At 33.8% G+C, this 22,426-nt stretch overlaps 1 protein-coding gene across 1 annotated transcript in view; it reads right to left on the bottom strand.

The window, feature by feature from the left end:
- The window catches only part of LOC114341475 (uncharacterized), a 98,244-nt gene that overhangs the window by 62,610 nt on the left and 13,208 nt on the right, over positions 1-22,426 (bottom strand). Inside the window, exon 2 of the mRNA XM_050658879.1 lies at positions 6,873-6,914. Coding sequence (XP_050514836.1) covers positions 6,873-6,906 — 34 coding nt within the window. The 5' untranslated portion in view covers positions 6,907-6,914. The remainder of the gene's footprint in view (positions 1-6,872; positions 6,915-22,426) is intronic.

Genomic DNA, 22,426 nt, shown 5'->3' with positions numbered 1-22,426 from the left:
TACTAGTTGGAGTTGACTCTTCCTGGATCGATTCAGTAAATGTTGATTATACGAGAATCTCAAGTGCATTTTTGATGAGTGTGCGTTTCTTTGTTTTGACCGTTTCAACTACTTATCAGTATAGTCTGTAACGTCACCCCCGTTAGGTAAATTATTCTGATTCGATTTTTTGCACAAACTTACTCAAAGAAATACATCCGTATAACAATCCTTATAACAACTACACAGGGTGTCACGCAGTACCGCGGTCGAAAAATTGTTTAACCAATTTCAGTAAAGTCAGTCAGTAAAGTGACACTTTATCGAACGAGTCTGATATTACGAGCAGAGGAACAGACGCGTTCGATAAAGAGTGTTGAGGTGGTGCGTACAAAATTGTATCGTCAATCATAAAAAACATTAACACTTACAACTTTGAGAATTTTTTTTTATTTTAGACGAAATAAAAAATTCGTATGACAGTAATGACAGTAATCACATATGACTTTTGCATGATGGCCGGTTTTGATGTTTAATCAATAGTTTTATCAATATTGTATACCTACCTAATTACTAAATCTGTAAAATTTTGATTTATTTTGTATGAATATAATTGCGAAACACTACAGAATTTTACTTTTTGACATAAATTTTATCAATAATAAGATAAATTTTGTACAATATTTTTAATAATTAAAGTAAATAAGTTTTAATTTCACTCAAATAAATAATCGATTGCTGCCATTGACCACTTACATTCAATCTCGGTTAATTTGATTAATTATCGCGGCAGTTAAAGTAACATTCTTCTTTCAATACAACAAAGTGTTACTTTACTGTCGAAAATGAGGGTAAATGAGTACAATAATGAATGATTTTAGTGACGTTTGGCGATAAACAAAGATTTTAAACAAATTCGCAAAAATACACACACCGGCAAAATTAGCCGAACACCTTAAAAATGGGACATGTTTGATGTCTCGAGTTTCCTAAACCACTGATCCGATTTGGATGATTCTTTTAGTACGTTATAGCCTTATTATTTAAGAATATCGTTGTAATAATATTGTTGCTAGACAGGTAAATATCATTTTATACCGGGTGTACAAATCATGCTGTGTTTTTTCTTAAAGTTTGGAACACCTTGTGGAATATTCTAGCACATGTAAAATATTAAAATTAACACTCGATTGTAGATTTAGGCTTTCTTAACATTTTTCTTTTTGATTCATTTACTTTATGTGTGATAATAAAAAAGTTATGTGCGTTAACAACTGTCCATGTTTTTCATCAATAAATCCTCATACTAGGGAGGAAAGTATACTAAATTTACAGTTACTCTAGCTTTATGGGAACCTATTGGGTTGTGAAGAGTATGTGCTAAAATCAGAAAAAGGTTAAGTTAAATTTTCCATAAAGTGGAGAACTTTTCATTTTTTAATTTAATTTTCCATTTGAAACAATCATTTTTCTCCGATTATAGCGCTATCTATCCATAATTAAAAAAAATGTGTCGAATAAAAGTTGCTTATTTTTACGTGGAGAATCCAAATATGCAATAAAAATTGGGGGCTTCTATTTGGGATTTTAAATTAAATCCCCCACCCCACCTCCGTGGGGGTTCGTGACACCCCACGGAGAGGGGAGGGGGTAAATTAAAAAACTTAAATACGAACCCTGCGATATTTCGCGAAATGAACATCAGATCGTAAAACTGCAAAATACACCTATTCAATATTTTTCAAAAATCTACCGAATGGCACCAAACACGATCCCGACGGAGGTGGGCTGGGGGGTTACTTTAAAATCTTAAATAGGAGACATCTGTACAAACTGCAAATTTAGCATACTTTCCTCCCCTACTATGAGGATTTATTGATAAAAAACATGGCTACTTGTTAAAGCACATAACTTTTTTATTTTCCAACATTAAGAAAGCCTACAATCGAGTTTTAATTTTAAAATATTATATATACTAGAATATTCCACAGGGTTTTCCGAACTTAAAGAAAAAAAGACAGTATGATTGTAACATCCGGTATAAAATGACATGTACCTGTCTAGCAACAATATTATTACACCGATATTATTAACTAATAAGGCTATAACTTACTAAAAGAATCACTTAAATCGGACAACAGTTTTAGGAAATTCGAGACATCAAACATGTCCCATTTTTAAGGTGTTCGGCTAATTTTGCCGGTGTGTGTAATTTTTTCAATTCGTACAAATTTTTTTTAGATCCGTTAAAGCTACCTCTATAAGATCCTGAAGAATTTTTGTCATTATTTCATTAATAAGATATTATTTTTAATTATCAACAATGAGCGCTAACCGTGTATTGAGGGCGGCCGTCAATGTGAGTGCGAGTGAGATTCGCCATTGGACGGCTGGAATGGTGCATCTCTTTAGCACTCACCATTGACGGCCGCCTAATACGCACTTTGCGCTCATTGTTAATAATTAAAGATAAAGCTTAGTAATAAAATAGTGACAAAAATTTCTGCTGGATCTTGTAGAGGGGGCTATAAACTTTGATTTGGTCACTTTCTGACTTTCATAATAATGAATTTTAACCGAGTTATTAAGCCTTGAAAATGGCTATTTTCGCATTTTTCAAATTTTAAATCGCGTATAACTCGACAACAATCAATTTTAGAGAAAAATCACAAAATACCTTTTTTTGCTCAGAATAACCCAAATGATCTAAAAAAAAAATGTTCGAAGTGAAAAAATTATTTTTGTGAATTTGTCTAAAAAGAATTGTTTAAACAATTTATCGATGAAGGTACTGCCTGGCACCTAGTAGATTTGTTATAAGGACCTCATTTTGAGTAAGTTTGTGCAAAAAATTCGAATCGGAGTAATTTACCTAACGGAGCGACGATACATCCTAGACTAATTTGAACATATTCAGTAACATTTAATTTCTAGAATCGGCTGTTTGTGTGAATCAGAATCTACTTTTACTAAATGGCATTGGGAAGAGTATACTTTTCCTAGTTGGAGTCTACTTTTACTAGTAAATGTTGAATATAAATCTTCATTTTATATTTATAATCAACTTTTACTGAAACAAGCCGTTAGAGTTGACTCCAACTAGTTGGAGTCAACTCCAACTGGATAATCAACTTGAACTGTAACACATACAAAAAACCTACGTAGTATCCCCTCATAATTAACATTTTTTATAAAATCTTATAGTGCGTCGAATAATTTGGCCAGGGACTGTAATCCGATAATCTGTTCATGAAAAAATCAACTATGAAAATGAGCATAATTTTCTATTAACTTATGCCTCGCACTGTATAGACCGGTCTAGTTAGACTCAAAAATAGGAGTGAGGTTACAATAATTTACCATTAAGCTGAAAATTGGTAGGATTGTTCAAAATACCATCATAAATGAAATCTAAAAAGTCCTCATAAATCCGACCCGAGCTAAAAAAATTACGCGGGGTCAAAGGTCATAGGTCTGGATCCCGCATATGAAAAAAAAGTTGATTAATAGCAAGCTGAAAATTTGTTAATAGCTTAAGGGTGTCTAGTCGGATAAACTTTGTTATATGGGAACACTGGAACAGGGGCAGTTTTAATTATGGAACAGGTTAAAAATTTGGAACGGTCAGATCACGAAAACGGCACATTTATTTTGTCCGACAGAATAGACTTAAACTCTCCGAACAGAGATTAAACTCTCATGCAAAAAATCAGACTGCTATTTATCACCTGTCATAATTCCTGTCATTTGACATATTCCACACGTTCCACTCATTAAAACGCCCATTTGGTGATAAATAGCAGTTTGAATTTTGCATGAGAGTTTAATCTCTGTTCGGAGAGTTTAAGTCTGTTCTGTCGGACAAAATACATGCGCCGTTCTCGTGGTCTGACCGTTCCAAATTTTTAACCTGTTCCACAATTAAAACTTCCCCTGTTCCAGTGTTCGTATATATCAAAGTTTGTCCGACTAGACACCCTTAAGCTATTAACAAATTTTCAGCTTGCTATTAATCAACTTTTTTTTCATACGCGGGATCCAGACCTATCACCGAATATGGTTTTTAGCGATTTTCAGCGAAACAGTAAGTTTTATCATAAAATTAGTTCTAACAAAAATGTAGATTACATAATTATCTATAATAAATATGTTAGTACTTTCTTCGTAAGAGCCACCGTTCTTGAGATACAACGATTCAATCAATTGAAAGAGTTCTAATCGTCATAATATGTATTAGTACACCACGTATATATATCAATGAAGCTGTAATACAAGTAAAGATAATATTCTCTCGGTCAACGTAACTTATATTACACATAATAATATAAGATATTATAAATATGATAATGTTTGTACTATACAGCTTGCGGTCTACCGAGGGATGCAATGTTAAGCTGTATTATATTACAGAGCCAACAAAAAAATCGTTACAAAGTGAATGTAACGCGAAAATAATAAGAATTATTATTTTAATTTTACAACTTATTCCCAACAAAAATAATAAATTGATATGACAAAGTATTAACTTATAAAAATTCTTCTTACTTATGCGGCTTATTCAATTTGTAAAGATGGGTTTTGTCGGAATAAACACGTTCTATCGGTACGCCGGCTAATCTAATCAGCCTACCTATTCTTTTCTCAGAAGGGTTTGGACATAATAATGAAAGACAACTTTCTAGGCAAAATGTTTACTGCTAACTACCAATAAACATTTCAATATACAATAAACTTTATACAAATTTAGTTTGTTTACTATTATGCAAATTACGTAATCTTCCTGGGTGGAGAAATCCTTCAGGTAGATGTCACCCTCGAGTTATTAATTAGTCTTGATTACTACTCCGGAGTGAAAATACGTGTTAAACCTAATTTTACTTGAATGTGCTGAAGTTTTCAAAAAAACTAATTCAACTCCACAAGAAGTTATTTCCAACGGAATAAGCTTTCTTCTCTCTATGTATCGAGCGCCTAAAAGAACTATGTGCTTAGATAAGTTTCGATATGCATTTTTCTTTAAAAAACTCGAAATAAAAGACAAGTGCAATTATCTTGTCTTCCTCCAACCTCAGCGGCTGCTCATCAACATATTTTTCGGGTATATTACCAAGTTCAAGTGTGGCTGGGTTATCAGCGAGATCCAAAAGACTAGGGATGGAAATTAGTCGACAGTTCATTAGAACCAATTCAAACTTTACTCCCACCTGCGCCGGAAAACTCCTGAGCACAATTTTTTGCAACTGTAAAAAGGGATGTAGCGCTAAATGTGGTTGCAAAAAAGTTGGACTGTTTTGTTCGGTAACATGCACTTATTGTCAAAACCGCCCGTGCTCCAATGTTGAATCACCAACAATTGAGGATTCATTTGATTCTATCGAGGAGGAATGCGATGAGTCATTATTGGAGCAATTTACTTGCAGCCAGGATGAACAAGAAGAAGAAGAAGAAGAACTAGAAGGTGAAGAAGAAGAAGAACAAGGTGAAGAGGAAGCAAAAGTATTAGAAAATTATGAACCAGTTGAATAAATTTCCCTTTTTTTTTAATTTATACCGCTTTTTATAACTTTTATCATTTTTAACCCTTGCCAATATCAATTATTCAATAGCTTCAAATTAAACAGAATCATAACAGATCCGTGGAATAGGCCTACTGGGGAAATTATGTTAAAAAACTAGCAAAGTACACTACCTCAAAGGTGGTGTGGAAACGTTGCGCATATTATGACGATTACAACTTTTTGAATCGTTGTATCTCAAAAACGGTGGCTCTTAGGAAAAAAAGTAATAAGACATTTTTTATATATAATTATCTAATCTACATTATTTGTTAAAACTAATTTTATGACAAAACTTACCATTTCGCTGAAAATCGCTAAAAACTATATTTAGTGACCTTTGACCCTGCGTAAATTTTTTGGCTCGGGTCGGATTTATGAGGACTTTTTAGATTTCATTTATGATGGTATTTTGAACAATCCTTCCAATTTTCAGCTTGATGGCAACTTTTGTAACCTCGGATGTGTATGTGTAAGTTGACCGGAGTATGTAGTATCAACTCTTAAACGACGATAGGGTTAGTCGGCTAACCCAAAATATAATCCTAAATGTCATCTACTTTGTAATTAAATTGTCTCAACAAATCCTGAAAATATGGTTCTGAATCTTTTTTTTTGTTGTTGTTATTTTTAATGAATACTAACTAGAATTTCAGTTAAATATATGTTTATTTAGACGTTTGAAAGTATTTTCGAAGTAAAACTAAATGCTTTTTCAACCGACATTATGATAATTTCCATTATCTTTTTTCTTTTCTTATTGGTATTGGATTGCTTAATCCATTCAGCCACGACAGATAATAACTTACTCTTTGCTACAGCATCCCAAATAAAACAACATTATGTACATCTGCGCACATAAAATATACTTATGCATAGTTATATACTAATAAATAAAAAGCAAAAAAAACTACCAAAAAGAAAGTGAAAACATTAAATTGACCAGGAGGTACACTCTTTATTCAGGGCCCTAACCAACTTAAATGAATTTACAAATAGTGAATACTAAATACTAATTAGTTTATTAGTTAATAATTTTATTATTAAAAATGAAATGCAAAAAATAAAATGATGTTTATGAAACGTCATTTAATGTCTACATATCGATAAAAAATGTTCCGGACAGCGTGACTTGTCGCATTATGATTTCATAAGATTAGAATACCTGATCTGATAGCCTCTCGTAAATTATGTACATAATGTAATCACGTCTGCTTACAGATCTCATGGAGAAGATTGTAAATTGGCAGTTTAATAAAATTAAAAAAGGAAATCAAATATGGAACAGTCAGATAGACATTGTGCTAAATCAACTGAATGAACAAAAGAGATACGTACCTGGCAGATTGTCTGCTAAGGTTGTGGAAGCCATTTAAATAGCTACAAAAAATTTCAGATATTATGAAAACTAATAGTCAAAATTGTAAGAAATCAATGTTTTAGCAATGGCTGATAAATAGGTATACTGACATATGTAAATATACTGGTATCCGTATTTATCAATCAACGGTTTTAGCATCATCTATAAAATAAATAGTATAACATAAACTGATAGTCCAGGGCGCATCTGTTTTGAGATGGACGTTGGGAGGTGACCCTTAATATTTTTTGCAGAAATTGCTTGGAATGAACTCATATAATAATAATTAAGTTATCCTCCCACTCAAAAAGGCCCGGAACATTGTTTAAATAATCAAAATGTCAAAAAATTAAGGAAAAATTCGATTTTTTTCTTCGTTTTTTGATTATAACTTTAAAAGTATTCACTTTCGAGAAAAGTTGTACTAAGATAAAAGTTGCGTAATTAAATGTTCTACAACAAAGGTCGGCAACATTTTTAATGTAAAGAGTGAAATACTAAATTAAAAATTCATGGCGGGCGCCAACTATTTTTTGACCTAACAAATATATTAATATAAACGTATAAAAAATATACGTTTTGAATTTCTTGTCTAAGTTAACAATAGTTTAAGGGCGCATTAAAATTTATTGAAGGGCGCAGTGGCGCCCGCGGGCGCCCCTTGCCGGCCTCTGTTCTACAATATAGGATTGGCTAGAAATTTTAAAAATTATCATCCTTGTTGTAAAATAGCAATAATTGCGAAAAAAAACATAAAAAAAGAAGTATCCGCATTTTACCTTTTTCAACCATTTATGCTACACTTAGGACCTTCATATTTTACTCAGAAAAACTTTATGATATAGGAAAACAATACTGTAAATTGTATTAAAATCGGTTTAATAGATTTTACAAAATAAATTTTGCAATCCAGCTTTCGCAAAAAAAAGTTATTTTTTCAAAATATTGCAGGACTAAAAATAAAGCAGATAGCAAGTTGAAATTTTTTTACAAATAGAAAAATACTGTACCTTTTGTTATTTGTAAATTTACCAAAATAATTTTGGGGAACTCGGACTACAAGATTAACATCAAACATTGCATGGATAATTTTCAATTGCCCTGCTATAAGAAGTTAACAAAAATAAAAGGAAAACTGCTAAAGGAAATAAGGCGCTTTATAAGAGGTCAAAGGACGGAGGCAAAGGAAACTAACAGAACCAAAGCAGATGGAAAAGGATTCATGAACTGACTATCCAAAAAGCTCTATGCAGAGGAAGAAGTTAATATAAATATACAGGAACTTCGACAATCACTTAAAGATAAAAAGCAGAAAAGTTGCAGGTAAAGACGGAACACTAAACTAATTACTGAAATATTGTGTAAAAAAACGACATAACAATTAACAATATCATCATCATCATCATCCTCCTTCAGCCCTTTGCGTCCACTGCTGGACATATGCCTCCCTCATTTTTGTCCATTGTGCTCTATTTTGAGCACTTTGCATCCAATTTCTTGACATTTTCTTGAGATCGTCAGTCCAACGAGTAGGTATTCTTCCTCTACTTCTTGTGTTTAATCTCGGCCTCCACTCAAGTAATCTCTTCGTCCACCTCCCATCACTGATTCGGGCGACGCCGTGGTAGTTAACCCATTTTAATTTTGCAAATTGCAAATGAAAGGTAAAGTATTCTTTCATATGTAAAAAAATATCAACTTGCTGTCTGCTTTATTTTCAGTCCTGAAACATTTTGAAAAAATGAATTTTTTGGGAAAACTGGATTGCAAAATTTATTTTGCAAAATTTATTGAACCGAACTTAATGAAATTTACAGTATTGTTTTACTATATCATATATATTTTCTGGGTAAAATATAAACGTTCTAGATGTAGCATAAATGGTTGAAAAACGTAAAATGCGAATACTTGTTTTTTATGTGTTTTTTTCGCAATTATTGCTATTTTGCAACAAGGTTGACAACTTTTAAAATTTTTAACCAATAACCTATATTATAGGAAATTTAATTACGCAACTTTTATGTTGGTGCAACTTTTCTCGGAAGTGAATACTTTTAAAGTTATAATCAAAAAACGATGAAAAAAATCGAATTTATCCTTAATTTTTTGACATTTTGATTATTTAAACAATGTTCCGGACCTTTTTGAGTGGGAGGATAACTCAATTATTATTATATGAGTTAATTCCAAGTAATTTCTGCAAAAAAATTTGAGTCACCTCTCAACGTCCATCTCAAAACAGATGCGCCCTGGACTAAAAACGAAATGAAAGTTTAAAAACATTTTCTTATTTTTAATTGGCGCAGTCGAGTCTTAACACCTGGCAGTATAAAAATCGGCTTCTTTGTTATGACTTCCCCGAGGTTATCACAGATCTAGTGTTCGGAAGCGTCCAGCATCGGTAACATCGTCAGAGCAGAGCAGTGGCGGCTCGTATCACTTTAAGTAGGTAGTGCCAGAATTCGGGCAGCTGCCTAAATTTTTAGTGACGGGTTCACGATATTGTCAAAAAAGGTATAAAATAGAAATAAAAAAAAATAGGTACGGATACTTTTACATTATGTAGCTATATACCATTTCTGGGGTGTCAAGAAATTTAAACATTTAAAATGCATTCAGTGATTGATTTGACATCATGTTCGTCCAACAAGTAAAATCTCCAAAATCTCTCAACTTATCGCCCTTTACACAAATATCGGACAACTATAACTAACTGAAATTCACCAGCGACGCGACGTCTGTCGTTTCATCGGCAATCACTGCAACACAAAGATAATTTTCAATTTATTTCCTTATTTCCTAGTTATAAACATCTAAGATGCACTGAAGGAGTTCATTTTGTGTTGTTTTGAGGTAGTAGGGTAACGGGTACAGTTGTTGGCCGGTCACTAGTGATTGGCCACTTTCACAAAAATCCGAAATATTAAGATTTTTAGAAGGTATAAGGAAATAAATGTATTTGCATTGCAATTCGGCAACATTGCTATATATTTGGTCTAGCCATTATCTCTCTCAGTTAATATTGTCTAGTTGTGACAGCGTGTGTTGTTCGAAGCTTAGGAGGTGCAACCAGTTTTAAGAGTTTTTTAAAGAATTTGTTAAGGAAGGCCATTCATGAGGTGAGTTATCTTGGCTAATAATATTGTGTATCTGCTTATATTAATGTTTTGTGGCGATTTAGTGGGGTACATCTTACGTTATCGGTGGTTTTAATAGTAAGGTTATAATTTTTGGCGGTAAATTTTAGTGGCCAAGCACTGTATCTTAAATATGTCGGCATTATAATGATTGGCCTATCGGCCAATTACTGTACCTACTTTAAATTAAAATATTTATTATAATGTAGGCTCTTTTAGCTTAGTTTGGCCCAACACAACATATTTCAAGCATTTTTTCTTATTTTTTATGGCAATAACTAGTGGTTGGCCGACTGCCAATCACTAAACCACAGGGTGGCCAATAACTGTAATGTGTAATAAGAATATATTTTTTGTCCGGATTCGTTTTTATAAAATTACAATTATTTTAGTTGTTATAAAATTAATGCCAATGCGGGCAATATGAATCAAATATGAAACGTAAGTATTGTATAGATAACATTATTAGATACTATTAAATGATTTTTATTTTTAGAATAAAAAATGCCAAATATCCGGAAAGATAAAACGTATCACAAAAAATATACAGAACAAGATCTTCAGTCTGCTTTTCAGGCCATAGAAAATGGCATGAGCCAACGGAAAGCCGCTGAACAATTTAATGTGCCATGAGCAACATTGCAGTTTAGAACTGCGAAAAATTTAATGAAAAAAACTAACCTTGGTCCCAATCCTATTCTTTCTTTGGAGGAAGAGAATCGTTTAAAGAATTGGATCGTAACATGCCAAGACAAAGGTTTTCCAGTAAGAGTGGGAACTATACAAGACTCGGTTAAAGGTTTTCTTGATGCAAATCCACGTGCTAATCCTTTTACTGACAATCGGCCCGGAAGAGGTTGGTACCTATAGATCCTTTTTAAAGAGACATCCAGATTTAAGCGAGCGAACTCCAGAAGCGGTAACAGCAGCAAGTTCAGTTGGGTCTGAAAAAGATATAAGAAAATGCTTCACCGGTGTTCAACAATATTTACACCGTAAACGTTACATTGATATTCTTCAAGACCCTTCACGTGTTTTTAATGGGGATGAAATCTGCTTCCTCTTGTGTCCCAAAAATAAACGAGTGTTGGCTGTAAAGGGAAGCAAAAATGAATATCAAATAGAACATCACTCTAAAGTTAATTTGATGGTTATGTTTAGGTTTGCAGCATCTGAAGAAATAACAGCACCGATGATTATTTACCCATACAAACGACTTCCTAGCAATGTTATAAATTCAGTTCCTCGAGAATGGGGCATAGGCTGTAGCGATACGGGATGGATGAAGAATGAAAACTTCTATGAGTACATAGGAAACGTCTTATATAAGTACCTAGTTGCAAAAAACACTAAATTTCCAGTCATTTTGTTCGTTGATGGACATAAAACTTACTTAACCATTCAAACCAGTGAATTATGCTCAAAGTTACAAATTATTTTAGTGGCATTATATCCCAATGCGACCAGAATTATACAGCCTGCAGATGTTGCTGCATTTAAACCATTAAAGGCAAATTAGAACCGGGCAGTATTAAAGTTTAGACGAGAAAACCCAAACAAAAAGATACTATTGTCACAGAAGATACAATGACTTTAGATAATCAATCGACATCCGATAATCTGCCTTTAGTAAATCAAGACAACGCATTATATAAAGAAATTGACACCTCAAACAAATTCTTTTTTGGCCAAAAACCCCAGAAAGAAAGGGTAAAAAGCAAACAGAACGGTTGCCTTTCGTGCTCACTTCTTCAGATCGTCAAAATGCAGAAAGGCGTAAAATTGAATAGAAAGACGAACAAGAAAAAATAAAATTAGAACGAAAACAAAAGCGAATTGACGCAAAACCAAACAATAAAAGTAAACAAAATAAAGAAACCAAGAAGAAAGTAATAAAAAAAATTGCCACAAGAGCCAATTCCGAGAGCAAAAAATGTCAAAATGTTGTGAAGAATAAAGAAAATGTTACACTAAATACAGATGATATTGTAGATACAAATACTTTTAAATCAGACACACTTCTTGATCATACAATTAAAAGCACTATTTTGAGAAGTGTAGTTAGAGTACATATACCAGAAATGATTAACGCCAAAGAAAACCACGAACTGCCACGGAACCAATTTCCTGATTCTGTAGAGGAAAACGCTATTCTGCCCTCAATTGATAACGTATCTTTTGATGTCTCCAACAATAAGAATTCATCAAATTTGAGGAATACTTCCTAAACCAAATGTACAAATTTTTAAACCAGCAAAGAAAAACGTGCTGGTGAGTCGGCTAAAAGAAAGTTTGTAACAACTAGCTGATGATTTTCTGTTGGAGTGAATGAAAAGGGAGTGGTAAACTCCAACAGAAGTAGTAAAAAGAAGAAGGTCTACTTAATGTAGCCAAAGGACAAAAATGTGTGGCTTCTCCGTTGAAGAAGCTGGAGTAACTAAAATACAACTTTGTAGTAGTATTTGTATGGAAGGATGCCAAGACAAAGAATATCGAATTGATACAGGACTAGAGATGAGAAATCATTAATAGATAGATATAACTTGAATGGCTAGCTAAATATGTATGAGAAGGGCCACTTGACACTCAAGGAAGGATTCGGCCAATTTGCACGGCTATTTTTGGCCAGACAATAGATTAAAGGAAGTGACAATGATGGCTCGAAAAGAAGATATGAAGATAATGTTCAGAAAATAGATAGAGTAAATATAATAATATACTGAAAATAGAATGAATTTTTGGGCGCCAGAAGAAGGATAACTAGGTTAACGCTCTTCCAGGTATTCTACGCTGCTATAGAGTATGTTAAATTTGTAGTACAAGTATGTGAAAAGTTATTAAAGATTATTAAATTATAAAATATACTACTAAAAATAAAGGAGTAATAAGAAAAAAAAATCACAATAAATGTATATTTATTGAATGTAACTACTAGATCTTTTTAACAATCTCTGAGTTAGGACAAGTAACTAGTGTGTAACTCTAACATGACAGGAAAAAGTGATACTAGTGAAAGTCAATTACAAAATCATCATACAACTATGATCTAAGAATACTCTTTATAAGGTTAGAAAAACTGACTACGGGTACCTCTAATACAGGAAGTACAACTTACAACTAGGTTAGTAGAACCCTCACCAAATAATAATTGTACGTTTATAATACGTACACCTTAATTAAATACTACCTGATACTATATATAACATATAAATACCTCACTGTGAGTGGGACAGGCACAAGCCTTATTGAATAAATAAACCTACGAGTGGATACACAGATCCTTTTCCTAACTCGTGGTTTATAATAGTAATAATAACAAGTGAAACCAAAAACTAATCTGAGGGATTAGAATCCAGAAGTTCATATGAATTTAATAAATTAAAGTTAAAGTTAAATAAAGTTAATAAGTTAAAGTTAAGTAAAGTTAATAAGTTCAAGTTAAATAAAGTTAATAATTACAATTTTGACTAATATGTGAAGTTAAATTTTAAAAATTTAATTAAACATATACTAAAATAATGGAATGAGTTTAAATAATTATACAAAAGTGGAACACAGCCTAAAAATAATCAAGATAAGAGTACCGACTACTATTATCAGGGAAAATATCTGAGCTCAGAAATTTATACCTTTATAGATTGCAGAGTGTTGGGGAACGCTATCAATTAAATATTATGTTGTAAAGAAAAAAAACCTATAAAAAATATAAAGCAGGAAAAATGTGTGTGCAATTGAACTATAAAAAAAAATGTACTAAATATCACAAAACCAGTCTGTCTTTAATAAGAGCACAGTAAATGTTCCCAAACAAACCACTCTTTCCTAATCTTGAAGTTGATGTAATGAGCACCCAAGGGTGCTAACTCTCGCTAGCAGCTGTCCTGCTGGAGGTACAGGAGAGGAAGACTGGTAGAAAGTAGCTGAAGGTACTCAAAACTGTTGGAAAGCAGCTGGAGGTACTCAAAAAAAGAAAATGTGGAAATAATCCAGGCTGGTCGCCTATTGATTGTTTCTCTCTGTGTGGTCTGGCCTTGGTGTTGTTGTAGGGTGGCTTTAAGATTTCATGGTAGGTGCGGGGTAGAACTCATTGGATATAGTATGCTCTAAAATTCTTCAAATCCACTGCTGCTGGATAACTTCACTATACTTTTATTGTAATATTTAATCAATTTGGAACTGAGAATTAGAGGTGAATAATTGAGTCTAATGACCCCGCACACTACGATTCAGACCGAACACTCGAGAAACAATCGCAATCCAAGGCTCACGTTCACAGCTGAATCCTTCGTACCCCTCTACTAAGCATTGGCTGTCAAAGTGGGGAAACCAATGTTGCCACGTTTTAAATGTGACGTCATCAAGCATTTAAAAATTCTGAGATGGGTTTAAGTTCTATTTGAATAAACATTGAAAGAAAATAATTCTGAAAATAATTAAATAATATTTTGGATAGTTAAATAATATCTTCCCATCAATAATCGATTCTATAAGGGGCGGAACGTCACATTCCCTTTCAACCACCAGAAAAAAAAATTTATTTAAAAAAAATTTTTTTTTTTTTTTTTTTTTCAAAATATTAAACTAGAGTAGTAGTGCTTAGTGTATCATTCCCCGTTGATTCGCAAGATTACAAATAATCACCACTAATAATCAAGGGAAAGTAGGATGGTCACTGCAGCAAATAACGGAAATTGCAAAATATGACCCGAAGTCCTAGTAAAAGTGCTAAAGATGAGACATAATTTATAATGACAAATAAGTGTCGAATTGGCAGTAAATCCAAAGTTGAACTATCCATGGACATCAGATTTATAAGGAGTATATCCAAGGACGAACAACCAGGCAAAGGTGAGAGCCAATTCATACCATAACGCAAGTACATATACTAAAGTCACCAATGAAATCAATAACTATAATAAGTGAAGAATCAAACACTCAATCCTAAATTGGACTAGCAATGGACACCAGATTCGTAATAGCATATCCAGAGAAGAACAACTAGGAATATTTATAGAATAATTTTCACCAATACCAACTAATATAAATAGTGAACATACCAAAGGAATGCAAACACATTAACCAAAATAAATGTGGAATCAGACACTCAATCCAAAGTCAGACTATCAATGGACAACAGATTCACAAAAGCATATCCAATGAAGAACGACCAGGAAGATTTATGGACCAATTCAGATCCATACTAAATCATATAAATAAATTAGGTCTACGTACACCCACATCCGGTAATACGAACCTATACAACCAAATAAACAAAATAAGTGAAGAATCGGACACTTAATCCAAAATCGGACTAGCAATGGACACCAGATTTATAGGAGCATATCCAAAGAAGAACGATCAGGAAGATTTATGGACCAATTCTCACTAATACTAAATAACTAACTAAATTAGCTCTAGATCTACCCTCATCCGGTAATATGAGCCTATCGAAACTAAATAGTAAAAATAAAGGATGAACTTATAAGTTCTATGACTCCATGGTAAATACAAAATATGACGGGAACGAGCTCCCAATCTTTCATAAGACTGTATATTCATGTGAACATACATAGGATTATCCAGGAGATATTCCTGAATCTAAGCAACAATTAATGCCTAAGGAAAGAAGAGGGAATCTACTAAAAAGAAAATCAATAATTTGTCCCAGTGGGTTAATCACTAACATTACGACTCTACGTCTATGGAAGGTCAAGCATCAATATACTATGAACTAAGAGACATAAAATAAGCAAACTAGACTTCCCTATTATCGTGTGAAAATGTGCCTGGAATATTTGGAACAATTGCACAAGAATGGTTAGGAAGTGTTGTACACCATTTCCCAACCAGAAATATTATCATGGATAAACATCTGCCTACTCTGACAAGAAAGACATGGATTACGAAATCGGATAGCAGTGATCAGTTGCTGAACTTCGAACCCACGTATTCACCAACTTTGAGCATTAACAGACTAGTTCATAAGAAGAAATATGAAGGACTCAAGAATTCATTTATAAATCAAAATTCCAAATTCATTCCAGAATCATCCTGTGGAGGAAGTAAGAATCCGAATTAATATAAAGTATTTAAGGTACCTGTGACAAATATCAATAAAGTAACCCAATAACAAATTAACAACCACAACTTCTTTCCAATATGGCAAATCCAATGACATGATATAAAAACAATAAAAAAAAATAATAGGTATGTAATCAAATATCCAAGATATAACACATAATCTAAGATATGGTAGTGTAACATAGCTCCATCTATATTAAGCAAGAATACTTGTATGAGCCCACACATCCAAATATCTTAATATATAATAATCAACAGCCCTTTTATTCTGAGAGGTTGAGTACAAAACTAAGAGTACAAGTGGAGGTTATTAACTTGGTAATACTACTGGCTGGATTAGTATTTGAGAATATTTGTCGATAATGACTCAAATGCAATCTATAATACAAAAAAAATAATAATAAACTCATACAAGCGGTATTACACAAGAATTCGGTACCTAATAACTAATACGTGAGAAATCATCAAGCCATGCCGAAGGATAAAAATTGCTATGGTCAGGCATTATCTGGTGATTAACAATTTAAACTAAAATACTATACCATAATAAAACTAATTAAAGGCAAACACAGGAAGATATTAGCTTAAACAACCCTGTTAAGCTAATCTTCTTCCGATGAAGTTGGAGAATCCACATCGTCCATGGTGTTGTCAGGCAGTAAATCCTTTACATGAAATTGACCAATTCGCTTATTAGTCGAATTGTCCTTTAATTCATAAATCAAAGGAGATATTACCCTTGAGACAGTACATGGGACATATTTCTGGCAAAACTTTGCAGAAATGGCATCACCCTTATTGGATTTGACAAAATTGCGCTTTAAGACTCGATCACCAACAAAGAATCGCAGATCTCGTTTCCTCAAATTATAGTGCTGCTGGTTCCTTAGGTAAGAAGTTTTTAACTTCTTCCTAATGTCTGCGAAAATATGAGGTAACGTCTGGAGATCATCTAAGCGATGAAGTTTCTCAGATATTTGAGGAAGATTTTCGGAATTGTCTGAAATTACACCAAAATAATCACCTGATAAAGCCACATTCCTACCAAAATTCAAATATGCTGGAGAGCACTGGGTAACTTCATGGACAGAAGTCCTTATGGCTTGAGCTATGGAATGAATATATTGATCCCAAGCTCTGTGATCAGGGTAAGTATAGGACCTTAGAGCTGTGACAATACTGCGATTTACTCTCTCAGTATGATTTGCTTGTGGATGGTAGGCAGCATTATAAAAGGTCTTTTGAACCTTATATTTAGCTAGAAGATCTTTAAAGGCCTTCGATACAAACTGAGGACCGTTGTCACATGACACAATTTGAGGAACACCATACACCAAAAAGACTTGTTCCTCCAAATATTTTAAAATTGCTGGAGTTGTGGCCTGGCGAAGGGGACAAACTAAAGGAAATTTAGTGAAATAATCCACAACTACCAGGCAATAGGTATTACCCTTGTAACTCCGAGGATAAGGTCCAATGAGATCCATTGAGATCATCTGCCAAGGAAAATTTATGTTCCTGAAGGAACCCATAAGTCCAGCCTGTGGTAGGTTACTTGGTTTACAAGTAGCACAAACCATGCATTTAGAAATGTACCTTTTTATAGACTTCCGCATACCAGGCCAATAATATAATTCGGCAATACGGTGATAAGTCTTATAAAAACCAAAATGACCCGCCGTAACTTCATCATGAAACATATGCAGAATATTTTCCCTATTTGGCGTAGGTACAACTATTTTCCACTCCGACATATTGGATAAGGACTCTATCGGACTTAAGATGTGTTTGTACAGAATATTATTCTCTACCTTAAAATCAGGATATTTTTGTGGGTCTTGAGTGACCCTATCAATCATATTCTGATACCACATATCAGGACTTAAAGAGGACAGATCTAGGACATTAATATCATGGACACGTGAAAGAGCATCTGCGACCACTACCCCGTTTGCCTTTCTATGGACAATCTTATATGAATAGGCAGCCAGTTTGCATATCCATCGAGAAAGCCTCTGTGAAGGGTTTTTCATACTATGAAGCCATACTAAGGAACTATGATCAGTAATTATAGTGAAATTACGACCTTCCAGATAATAACGAAAAGCTTCTAACCCATGGATGATAGCTAAGAGTTCTTTCTCCGTAGTTGAATAGTTTTTCTGGGCCTTGTTCAACTTCTTACTAGTGTACGCTATGGGGTGTTCGGAGCCATCTTTCAACTGAAATAATACGCCTCCAGAAGCTGTATTAGAGCAATCTGTCATTAGATAAAAATGCTCATCAAAATTAGGTGACATCATAACCGGAGCGCTCGTTAAAGCATCTTTAACGCGCCTAAAAGCTTCGTCAGCCTCAGGAGTCCAAGTAATGGTCTGTCCCTTTTTCCTGTTCTTCAAAAGATCAGTAAGAGGTGACAACAAAGTAGAGTAGGACGGTACAAATCGCCGATAATAGCCACACATTCCCAATATCCTACGGACTTGGGTGGTGGTCTTTGGTATAGGAAAATTTTTGATAGCAACTATTTTCTCAGGATCAGTCCTCAGCCCCTGGTTATCCACAACATAACCCAAGAACTTAAGACTAGGGCGACAAAACTGACATTTATCCAGATTGACCGTTAGATTAGCTTCCTTAAGACGTAAAAATAACTTATCTAAAATTTCCATATGAAGGGAAAAATCAGGAGTGACAACCAAAATATCGTCTAAATAATAGAAAACATAGGGCTCTAACGGTGGACCAATGACTAAATCCATCAGACGACACATTGTCTGAGGAGCAGAAACAAGACCGAAAGGCATGGTGACAAACTGGAATAATCCTTTACCACTGACAGCAAAAGCAGTATACTTCTTGCTCTCTTCACTCAGTGGGATCTGTAGGAAGGCCTTAGACAAATCAATAGAAGAGATGTATTTGGCATTCTGAAGTTTGCTCAAAATCACATCTATTCTGGGGATAGGATAAGCATCCCTGTTAGTTGTGATACTGTTTAGTTTTCGACCGTCAAAGCAGATCCTGAAGGATCCATCCTTCTTCTTCGTTAACCAGAGCGGAGAACAGTAGGACGATGTTGAAGGTTCTATGATATTTAAAGCAAGCATCGAATCTACTTCCTTTTCTAAATCTGCCTGCCAGGCTTGAGGTATGGGGTACTGATATAATCTGAAAGGAGTGGGATTTCCCACTTCGATAGTGTGAGAGATTAACGACGTACGACCTAGTTTGTCTTTTGAAGAAAGAGTAGTAAATTTAGAGATCATACTCTCTAATTGCCTTTGTTCAGAGCTTGATAAACTAGCAAAATCGTGAATAGCACTAAGGGTAGATAAATTAAATTCAGATATGGAAAAAGAAAAATCAGAACAACTTAAGGTACTATTGAAAGCATTGAAAAAGTCCATACCTAAAATTATAGAATTCTGCACGGAAGGAATAACATAAAATGTAATTTCCCTACATAAATCTGCCACTGTGATTTTAATTTGGAGTTTGCCCGTAATGGACTGAACTGTACCATCTGCAGTAGATACTTGCAAAGATGAAATGGGCATAATGGGAATACTAGAATTTTTCAATAAATTTAACGAATGTGCCCCTATCAATGAAATATTAGAGCCACTATCTAACAAAGCTAAACACGATTGTCCTAAAATTTGAATAGGAAGATATGGCCTATTATCATTTTGTTTCCTAACTAATAACGAATTAATATCTAGATCTAAAGTATTTGGTTGTCTACAACCGTTATATGGAACTAACCCAGACGTATCATCATCATTAACAAAACTAGAATCTAATATAGATAATGGAACCACATTACTATCACAATTATTATTGTTACGTTGAACACTACCAATCAAAGAAGCGTTTGTAAATGACCATCTGTGATCATTTGAATCAAGCGAATCTAACGTATTATCTATAGAAATAAATTTCTGGTTTAATTTTGTTTTGTGGTGTGTGCTGCTTTCTTGAACGACACCCCTTTCCCTTTTCGTGAAGATGGGTTTGGGTTGCTGGATGTGCTTGGTCCTGTAGTTTCGTTTGACGATGGGGTTTGATTCCCTGATTGGATGTTGGACGGAGAAACGTTCAGGGGACGGACCTCCGACGTGTCGTTTCCCGAACACTTAGAACAGTTTCTTTTAAGGGTGTTCTCTCGGCCACAACCATGGCAGAAAATACGATTTTGAGGAATCCCACAATTGTAAAATGGGTGACCAGGCTGATCACAATTCCAGCAGACAAGAGAACTAACAACCGAAACATTATGTTCATGACCCTTATTTAGCCAAGAACGTTGCCTAAAGGAAGTTGGCTGAGAAGAAGAGTTAGAAGAGGATCGAGATGTGGATGGAGGTTGAGAAGACCAGGATAACGTTTCCTCCAAACGTTTGCATTTTATAGTAAGGTCATCAATGTTCTGAATGTCCATAAGAGCTAATTGTTGATGATAAAAGGGCAATAGACATTTAAGGATGATTTTAATTTTAGCTAAATCTGACAAAGGAGTGTCTAAACGACTACACATACCTAATATAGTATTAATAAACATAGTAACAGATTCCCCAGGTTTCTGCTTATGATTCTTAATTTGATCTAATAAATCATCCTGGAATGAATACGGAAGAAAATCCGACTTCAACTTTTTAATCAGATCAGACCAACAAGAAAAATTACCCCTGTTATTCATAAACCATGTAAAAGCGGTCCCGGTGAACAACTCAGCAGAAGCAGCAAACAAATCCTCTTCAGAAACACCTCTAGATATTCGAAGACATTCAACCCTTTCTAAAAATGACATCACATCAGTGTGCTGTTTTTCACCTGAAAATGAAATACCCCATTTGTGTACTTGAACAGGTTTGGAGTACGTAAAGCTAGGTACATTGACTGAAGCATTAGGAGTAGAGGTAGCAATGGGGTTAACTCTAGAATCAAGTTCACCCTCTAGTGTTAATATTTTAAGAGAAACAGACCTCTTGAACGGTTCCTGTTCTTCAGAAGGACAGTGTAGCAAGTGTACACGGGCAGAAATATGGCCTAGACGAGATGTTAATCGCGCATACTCTGTATCCTTTACAGTTCCCCTAAACTTTTCGATTTTTTTAGACAAGCTGTCCAATGTTTCAGTGATTCCTTTTTGTTGTTCCTCAAAAGGAAGGGATACAGCTGAAATTTGGAGAAAACTTCTATTGCCAGCTTCTTGTTTCAAAGCACCTCTCAAAAGATTGCGTTTTTTATCGACAGTTGTCGACTCCTCTGGCATTATGTCCCGAATCTTTAATTCATAATCCAATTCATCCACCAGAAGATGTTCAGCTTTAAAAGCACACATGATGAGAGCAAAGTTATTGACAAATAGTCCAAAGAACAGAAATATGAAAAATATGAAAATATGAAAGTTTGCACGCAAAATATATATAATATAAACCGAGAAAATATCAGCAACACACCAACAAAATCAAAATAGCCAGCAAAAAAAAATATATATATAATGCAGTATATAATCTAATAAATAAGATCAAATAAATATATAAGATCAAATAAATGGATAAATAATCCAATAAATATTGTATACTCAAGTAAACCTACTACCTAAATACTGGAAGTAAATTTTTTTATTTATATGTAACTTACCACCACTCTAGAAAAAATATATATCTATAATAATAATAATAATAATCAACACTTAGTTGTACCTCCAACTATACCACTATTGACTGAAGAAATAAAATTGTTATATGAATTATATTATTAATAGCAATATTAAATATAAGTTCCCAATAAAAATTCAAAATCTAACCCAGAATGTAAGCTGCACAAACATATACTATAATGAGGTCCCAAAATATAAACAAAAATCAAAACAGCGTTTAAGAATACCTGATATGTATCAGAAATTAAAAATAAAATAAATAAGTAACAATATGTGTATAGGATACCAAACGGAAATAACAAAGAGATTTCAGATAAAAGAGAAGAATTGACCTAAATGAATACTGTCTCAGACCAAAAATAAAGCCACCACGTTGGAAAGCCGATGTAACAACTAGCTGATGATTTTCTGTTGGAGTGAATGAAAAGGGAGTGGTAAACTCCAACAGAAGTAGTAAAAAGAAGAAGGTCTACTTAATGTAGCCAAAGGACAAAAATGTGTGGCTTCTCCGTTGAAGAAGCTGGAGTAACTAAAATACAACTTTGTAGTAGTATTTGTATGGAAGGATGCCAAGACAAAGAATATCGAATTGATACAGGACTAGAGATGAGAAATCATTAATAGATAGATATAACTTGAATGGCTA

The sequence above is a fragment of the Diabrotica virgifera genome, chromosome 8 (genome assembly GCF_917563875.1).
Source record: "Diabrotica virgifera virgifera chromosome 8, PGI_DIABVI_V3a".
NCBI lineage: Eukaryota > Metazoa > Arthropoda > Insecta > Coleoptera > Chrysomelidae > Diabrotica > Diabrotica virgifera.
Note: the sequence above shows the minus strand (reverse complement) of the source record. Positions and strands in the feature narration are given on the sequence as shown.